Here is an 8,172-nt window from a genome sequence, read left to right on the forward strand (position 1 = left end):
TTAGTCTACTAAATTCTTAAAATGTTTAGCCATTGATTCCCCATGTATGAGTTAAAACCCATGGAATAGTTTAATTTAAGAGAATCCTCCATATTGAAAATATTTCATCAAGACTCGGTAATCTCCAGAAGATAATGCATTGCAACAAATTGCTAGATTGTTACTAGATCTAAAATGGCATCAACATGAAACATTTTATATTCAAAAAGGTTTTATTCAGCCAGCAGGATATGTTTCTCAACTACACGTTTCCCCATCACAGCAGCACAAACCACCAATACAACAAGACTCAGAGAACCTACTGCCACCCACACCCAGAACTCCAATGAATCCAGATTCTGGGTCACTGCCAGTGCTTTGTTTTGGTCCGGTCCAATTACCAGTAAAGGTCCCAGAATGGCCAAGGTTTGTTCTTGCTCTACAAAAGTACCTGTAATAGATAAACAGATTAAAGGCTTTGCACTATACACCTAAAACTATGCTGTACTGTTAGTTTACTCAAGATTGCATTGTTGTGGACTTTAGATAATCAGGCAGTTTAAATATCTGTGTTCGTAACTATGTAGTTATCTAGATTTATGTGACACTTTAAAATTAATTCTGCTTAATTGTTTTATATTGGCATAATTTACTCCAGATTATAGTGAGGTATGGGTACAAAGAACCACTCAGTTATTCTAGGCAACTGAACAGCATTAACATGACAAACCTACCATGTCCAGCTTGCCTCTTTCCTCTACCTCGATTATACTGGTTAACCCTCCTGCTCTGACTAGGAGATGCCACACAGTTCCCAGTGTCACAGCATCTACAGATGTCATTGATACCTTCAAGAGGGGACCAACTGTGAAGACAAATTCAGTCATTAAGGCTATGTTAGTGACCTGTGTTAAAGGATTATGGAAACAAAAAAATGCTAGTTCTCCGCTAGGCTTTTTGCCGCACTCACAGGACCAAACAAATAGTGGTCTAGTTGTACTAGAATCCTTTAACCTATTCCACAAAGTATAAAAAGGAGTGCTTTTATTAAGAAAGAGGTTTCCCAAACCGCTTCTAGGCTACTTACCTATTGCTGGTTTTGCTGAATGAACAAGCCTTGTTCACAGGATCTGGAAGCTGGGTAGCTGCTGCAGCTTTTAGGTTGCAAGTGATGTAGATCTAGGAAACAGATTGAAAAACTTAGACTCAAAATTATATAGTGTGAGATAATTTATGAGACCAATATTTCATTTAACGCATTACTTACAGTGGATACATCTCTCCCAGTAAATCTAAAAGCATCAACTGTGAACTGGAGTTTGTCTGGCTGGGGCCTTGGGGACATGAAGGCAGATGTGGAATCTGCCTCTTTCCCATCCATCAAGCACCTGTAATTGAGGATTTACAATAAGTATAATAAATATGCCAGTGCCCAGCATTACTAGCTGTTAAGACTCACCCATTAAGAGATATTATTTCATAGCTGGGATCAGAGTTGGCATTGGGATTTAATGTGGCCACACAACTATCAATAAACACTGTCATAGGCACATGGTTGCCAGAAGCAACAGAGGCTTCAATATGGAAGACGTCACCCAGTCGGAAGACTGTAGAGGTTCTTGGAGCACTCCAGTCATCTGATGAAGAGCACAAAGTATTACATACAGAATTCTAACACCCTTTCTTCAGGGAGTACAAACTTACATACCGTTCATGAGATTTAAAGAGAACACTAATCTCTCTTCTGCAGAAATAGTAGAGCTGTAAGGCATCCATGTTGGTTTGATGGCATTGCTGCTCACATTGCCATGTCTAGAAAAAAAATAAAAAAATATTTCTAAATAAGAAGTGTCTAGTGCAGGGTTGTGTAATGTGTATCCACCACTTATTGGGGAAGAGTATTTTAACAGGAGTTGAGCACTTTTCATTTAGGGATGGAGACCTAAGACTTTGGGATCTCTATTTCCATAGTGTTGGGTAAACCTGTTCTAGGAAAAGGAAAATGAAGACTCACCGTGGATAATAACATTGGATTAAGACGGAAGCAGCATTGGTTCTTACGATAGGAGAATAGCCAGATGGAGTGGGGTTGTAGTTCAAATTTGTGCTGTAGACCATGAATTCAGGTGTCATCTGAGAAGAATTAAAAACTTTATTGTCAGTGATATAGTAACTAGATATGGCAACTAAGAGTTACATGCAATTTGAAAGTTAACCATAAATAAATGATTTTGCACTGTTTGATACTATCTTGTACTTCCTGATTTCTCAGCGGGTCTCCCAGCCTAACCAGTGCTACATTGGGAGCTTCCAAGTATGTTTTATATGGTAAATTAGGCAAGTATATGTATATTCTTTATAGTAGTGTATTACATGCAGTTATATGAAAATTGTTGTATACTGTCCGTCCCTTTAAATGGGTTATGTTACCTGCAAGCAGAATGAAGTCAGTTATTTAAAAAGTTAGATCTTCCTTTTATTCTCAGTGACTATAGTTCTTGGAGGGAACACTGTTTGTGACCTGACCATGCATGATCAGTTATGTGAACGGCCCACTAGTGAAAAAGAACAATTAGCAAACACTTGTGAATGCAGACTGCAAGGTGTGGTTCCCTTAACTTTTTCACTGCTCGCCTCATAAAAAAAACTGAGCTTAGAGGGAACACTGTTAGAAAATAATTTGATACATTTACAATTAAATCCATTCCCTTGCAGTTCAACAATTGACCTTATGCAGAAGACACCTAGTTCTCATCTTTAAAGGGACATAGTACGCATATGCTAAATCACTTGAAACTGATGCAGTATAACTGAGGTAAAATCTTCTTTTACATGGAGATGCTCAGGTGATATTTTCCTGTCAGCTTTTTACAATTTCCTCAGCTCAGCAGAGTAAGTTCTGTGTAAAAAGTTACTCAGCTGCAGGTAAAAAAGAAATGAACAGCAGCCAATCAGCAGTGCTGAGGTCATGAACTTTTACTGTGATCTCATAATTCATTGTAAACTTCCTTACACTGAATAGGGAAAATAACATGAGTGCACGAGGTTCAACCCTTTGGCTGTCCCGGAACAGACATACTGAATTGCTGCTTAGAAGTCTTTTACAATGGGATGTGGCTACTGAGAAACTTTTGAGGTAAAATATTTTACATAGAGATGTTCAGGTGATATTTTTTAGTCAGCTTTTTACAGCTATACTGCATCACTTTCAAGTGTTTAAACATTTGGGTATTATGGCCCTTTATGAAATCAGGCAGTGCGTTGCTAAGTATTTCCCAATTGCTACACATTCCATGCAATTTCAGTAAACTTAAAAGGACAGGAAAGTAAAAATAAAACTTGCAATATTCAGATAGCAGGGTAAAATGTTTCTTGCGCTGCTAATTTGAATAGGTAAGCTGAATCTCCTGTGATATTCCCCCCCTTCAAATATCAATATTAAGTGAACCAATAGGTGATGGGAGATAAAGCACAAAAATGCTTAAACCTCTAAATGTATGCCTCTATGAGAGGGAAATAGCTAGCAATGTATTTCTAATACTAAAGCAGACTTTAGAAAAATCTGGCCAAAACAAATATATAGCCAGATAGATTTTGTATTTTATACAGGTAACAGAATAAAATATATTGAGGGACAACTGAAAGTGACAGGATAAAAATGAATTTAATGCGTTAAAATAATTAAAATTTCCTAAGTAAATAGCAACTAAATTTTATAAACATTGGGGCAGAGCAAGGGTCGGCCGACCCGGTAAACTAAGAAATTTAGGGTACCCCGTTAAAAAAAAACCCATCTAATGATCAGTAGCGGATATCGTATATGTAGTCCCAGTGGAGTATTAAACCTTGGTGGGAATCTGATTGGAAAACATAAATCAGTCTCTCTAAATATCCATCTTCTATAACTTGGAGTGTTTGTTAAATGTGAAAAAGTTATCTTCTTATTGTTGTAATAGGAATCTGTGGTATGCCGATTGCCACCCAACAACATACCATGGAGATCTGGAGATACCAGGAATCAGTGTGAGAACCGCTGGAATTGACAGCCACTTACGCTCACAACCGCTGACAAACTGTTTAAACTTACTGAAAGCTCTGACCTCAGTGAGCACACTCAGGACCGCAGAGCCAAGGAACAGCAGAAAAGGATCAGTTTGGAACACAGACCCATAACTTCTTAACAGGAGTTACAAGGAAAATGACTGATAGGTTCCAGGACCAGTCTGCGGGGTAAGCTCGAGGCACAGTAAGTACCAACTTTTACATCTTTCACACCAAAGACTAACGTTTTCACATTTAACACGCCAAGTTATAGAAGATGGATATTTAGAGAGAAATTTTTTTTTATGTTTTCCAATCAGATTCCCACCAAGGTTTAATACTCCACTGGGACTACGTATACAATATCCGCTACTGATCGTTAGAGAGTTTATCCTCTTTTTAAACGGGGTACCCTAAATTTCTTAGTTACCAGGTTGGCCGACCCTTGCTCTGCCCCAATGTTTATAAAATGTAGTTGCTATTTACTTAGGAAATTTTAATTTTTTAACACATTAACTTCATTTTTATCCTGCCACTTTTAATTGTCCTTCATATATTATATTCTGTTACATGTATAGGATACAAAATAATCTCTCTGGCTATATATATTATATTTGGCCATATTTTTCTAAAGTCTGCTTTATTATTAGAAGATGAAATACATTGCTAGCTATTATTTGCCTCTCATAGAGACATACATTTAGAGGTTTAAGCATTTTTGCGCTTTATCTCCTATCACTTTCTCTCTTTTTTTGGTTCACTTAATATTCAGATAGCGCATGTAATGCTAAGACTTAAATTTACTTCTATTTAGAAATGTGCCTTATTCTCCATTGTTGAAAAATAATGTACATATCCTACAATACTGGCAGGTAGCTGCACACATTTGTCTTTGGTGATTGGCTCACTTGATATGTCCAGCTAGCTCCCAGTAGTGAATTGCTGCTTAAACAAAGGATAACAAGAATGAAGCAAATTTGAAAAAAGTAAATTGGAAAGTTGTTTAATATTGTAGGTTATCGGAATCTTATAAGAAACTGTTTCTTGCCCCTTTAAGGGTTTCCTATTATGAGGAAAACTGCTGTCTTTATATGATCAAAGGGACAGTTTAGGCCAAAATAAACGTTCCTGATTCAGATAGGGCATGTCATTTTAAACAATTTTCCAATTTACTTTTATCACCAATTTTGCTTTGTTCTCTTGGTATTCTTAGTTGAAAGCTTAACCTAGGAGGTTCATATGCTAATTTCTTAGACCTTGAAGGCCACCTCTTTTCAGAATGCATTTTAAGTTTTTCACCACTAGAGGGTGTTAGTTCACGTATTTCATATAGATAACACTGTGCTCGTGAAGTTATCTGGGAGCAGGCACTGATTGGCTAAACTGCAAGTCTGTCAAAAGAACTGAAATAAAGGGGCAGTTTGCAAAGGCTTAGATACAAGATAATCACAGAGGTAAAAAGTATATAAATATAACTGTTGGTTATGCAAAACTGGGGAATGGGTAATAAAGGGGATTATCTATCTTTTAAAACCATAAAAGTTCTGGTGTAGACTGTCCCTTTAAGATTTCCTATTTTCTACATGAGAAGTTCACAATAGGCCCATAGTAAAATTCTTTATTTGCTTTTTTTTTTTTTTTTTAACTTCTAAGTGCAGCTCACTAATGTTTTGAGAGCAGCCAAGTTTATTTTTTATAAAATAAAGGACATGGCGTGTATTCATATAGGAGGAAAAAACAAAAAACAAAAGTTTTAATAATCAAATTGGGATTTTAGTCATACATGGCCGTCAACAGCATTTTTAAAGTTGTCTATTTTTACGTGGATGTGCACCAGTCCTGTTTTGTTAAAGCTATTTGGTCTTGCTGGGTGCACTCCAAATGTGTATTTAAGCTCAGGTTTGTATGAAGATCTTTAAATTTACTTTTATCAATTGATTAGTTTTATTGGTATCCTGTGATAAAGAGTAATCTCTATGTGAGCTCAGGAGCGTGCATGTGTATTTTATCTGGCAGCAGTGTTTATAGCAATGTTATACATTGTAGCAAATAATGCTGCCATAGACTGCTAACATGTGCACACTCCTAAGCTTTCAGGCTAACTAAATTTGTGCTGCAACAAAAGATGAGCAAAGCAGATGTGACAATAGAAGTAAATTGGAAAGTTATTTAAAATGCATGCACTACCCGAATCAAAAGTGTAATGTGGTCTTTACTGTCCCTTTAAAGGGAGAAGTAGGAATGATTCTATATAGAGATTTTAGTGTCAGGACAGTCAATATTTAACACAGTGTAAGTAGATGAATGGCTAAGCTGGGTATGGACATTCTGTATGATTAAAGGGACATAAAACCCAATTTTTTTTCCCCTTTATGATTTAGAAAAAAAGCCATAGACTTTTAAACAACTTTCTTTTCTAACTTCTATTATCAAATTTTCTAGTTTTCTTGTTATCCTTTGTGGAAACACAGAAATGTAAGCTCAAGAGTGTGCACATATCTGCAGCACTATATAGCAGCAGTTATACATTAGCAGGGGCACTAGATGGCAGCACCATTTCCTGTTGTGTAGTGCTTCAGGCATGTGCACACTACCTAGGTATCTCTTCAACAAAGAACAACATGAGAATGAAAAACAAATAGAAGTAAATTGGATAGTTTTTAAAAAAAAATAGGTTGTCCTCTATCTGAATCATTAAATAATTTTTGGGTTTAATGTCCCGTTAAGATCAAAATTTTATTCTAAAAAGCAGAAGCAAAATTTAATTCCACACACATCTAAGTTTAGGATAGTTAAGAGCTCCTCAGCTCCTTACCTGCAAGCTGTTCCCACATTCTTGGAGACCATTCTGGAAAACCACTATTAGATTTGTACTCTGGGCACTAGGCTGGCAACTCTGGGTTCCTAAAGTAAGGTCTGAGGCCTTCACTATCTTCCCAATTCCATACAGATCCCTCTGCACTGTGACCACCATACTGTCCTCCTGACATTGCACACTGATAGGCTGGTTCTGAGGCAGCTGTCTAGATTGACCAACACCCTGAGGATACCACCTGTCATATCCCTGAGCAACTCCAACCCCAGACTGACGCCTCAAAGTCTCCCCTTGACTCCATCTGTGAGAAGGGAAATTCCCCTGGCAAGTTACTCTAACTACCATAACCACCAGACACAGCCAGCTCAGCTTCCCCCAAAAACCCATTCTGACTACAGAAGAAAAAGCACATGGAAAGGATCTGGGGAAGAAATATTTATACCCCTCCCTCCAACTGATTTTAGGTTCCACCTGGGGCAGGCAATCACACACACCTGATCATGAAATTACAATCCTTAAAGGGACACTGAACCCAAAAATTTTCTTTTGTAATTCAGATAGAGTGTGCAATTTTAAGCAACTTTCTAATTTACTCCTATTATCAATTTTTCTTCGTTCTCTTGCTATCTTTATTTGAAAAAGAAGACATCTAAGCTTTTTTTTTTAGTTCAAAACTCCGGACAGCACTTTTTTATTGGTGGATGAATTTATCCACCAATCAGCAAGGACAACCCAGGTTGTTCACCAAAAATGGGCATCTAAACTTACATTCTTGCATTTCAAATAAAGATACTAAGAGAATGAAGAAAATTTGATAATAGGAGTAAATTAGAAAGTTGCTTAAAATTTCATGCTCAATTTGAATCACGAAAAAACATTTTTTGGTACAGTGTCCCTTTAAGGCTACAAACCTGCCAGGGTTGCAGGATATCTCTGTTGGGACTAATCTGGGCTAATAAATTAAATGTATCTTATTAGAAGCTTAGAGATCTAATACAATTCCTGCTTTTATTCCTAGGCCCCAACACATTACACAGGGCCTCTACTTGTTTGTTTTTTTCTTTTCAATTATGCAGCTCCGAAGTACAGAAAACATTTGGTATCTTTATTTCAGAGCTGTCACAGTTTGAGACATTATGACACTATTCTAGGCCTTTTCTCAGATCACTGTATGGATCAGTAAAATCAAACAATAAATTAAAAAATGTTTTCTGCAAATCTAATCCTGTGTGATCACCCAGGTAACTGATCTGTTATAAGTTGTATTTGTTATATGTAATAGTTTAAGTGTTCTGTCACTTTAACTGTGTTCAGCTTCTCTATATAAATAATCAAAT

The 8,172-nt window shown here is 36.8% G+C and overlaps 1 protein-coding gene across 1 annotated transcript; it reads right to left on the reverse strand.

Moving 5' to 3' along the window:
- Positions 1 to 212: 212 nt before the first annotated feature.
- LOC128664716 (zona pellucida sperm-binding protein 3-like) lies at positions 213 to 7,009 on the reverse strand. Its single transcript, XM_053719523.1, has 8 exons — positions 6,836 to 7,009; positions 1,994 to 2,112; positions 1,688 to 1,791; positions 1,439 to 1,616; positions 1,247 to 1,367; positions 1,067 to 1,158; positions 714 to 844; positions 213 to 430 (listed from the first exon to the last, which is right to left on the reverse strand). Exons 1-8 carry the CDS (start codon positions 6,992 to 6,994, stop codon positions 213 to 215), a joined length of 1,122 nt encoding a protein of 373 aa, XP_053575498.1. The 5' UTR covers positions 6,995 to 7,009.
- Between the last annotated feature and the right edge of the window lie 1,163 nt (positions 7,010 to 8,172).

This window comes from Bombina bombina, chromosome 6 (assembly GCF_027579735.1).
Source record: "Bombina bombina isolate aBomBom1 chromosome 6, aBomBom1.pri, whole genome shotgun sequence".
Taxonomy (NCBI): Eukaryota; Metazoa; Chordata; class Amphibia; order Anura; family Bombinatoridae; genus Bombina; species Bombina bombina.

Excerpts from the sequence above, each read along its gene's own strand:
- LOC128664716 (XM_053719523.1), bottom strand. The coding sequence starts at position 6,994 with ATGGTGGTCACAGTGCAGAGGGATCTGTATGGAATTGGGAAGATAGTG. Across the intron at positions 1,617-1,687 it reads CTCTTTAAATCTCATGAACG|ATGACTGGAGTGCTCCAAGA; the intron begins GTATGTAAGTTT and ends GCTCTTCATCAG. Across the intron at positions 1,368-1,438 it reads GAAATAATATCTCTTAATGG|GTGCTTGATGGATGGGAAAG; the intron begins GTGAGTCTTAAC and ends CCTCAATTACAG.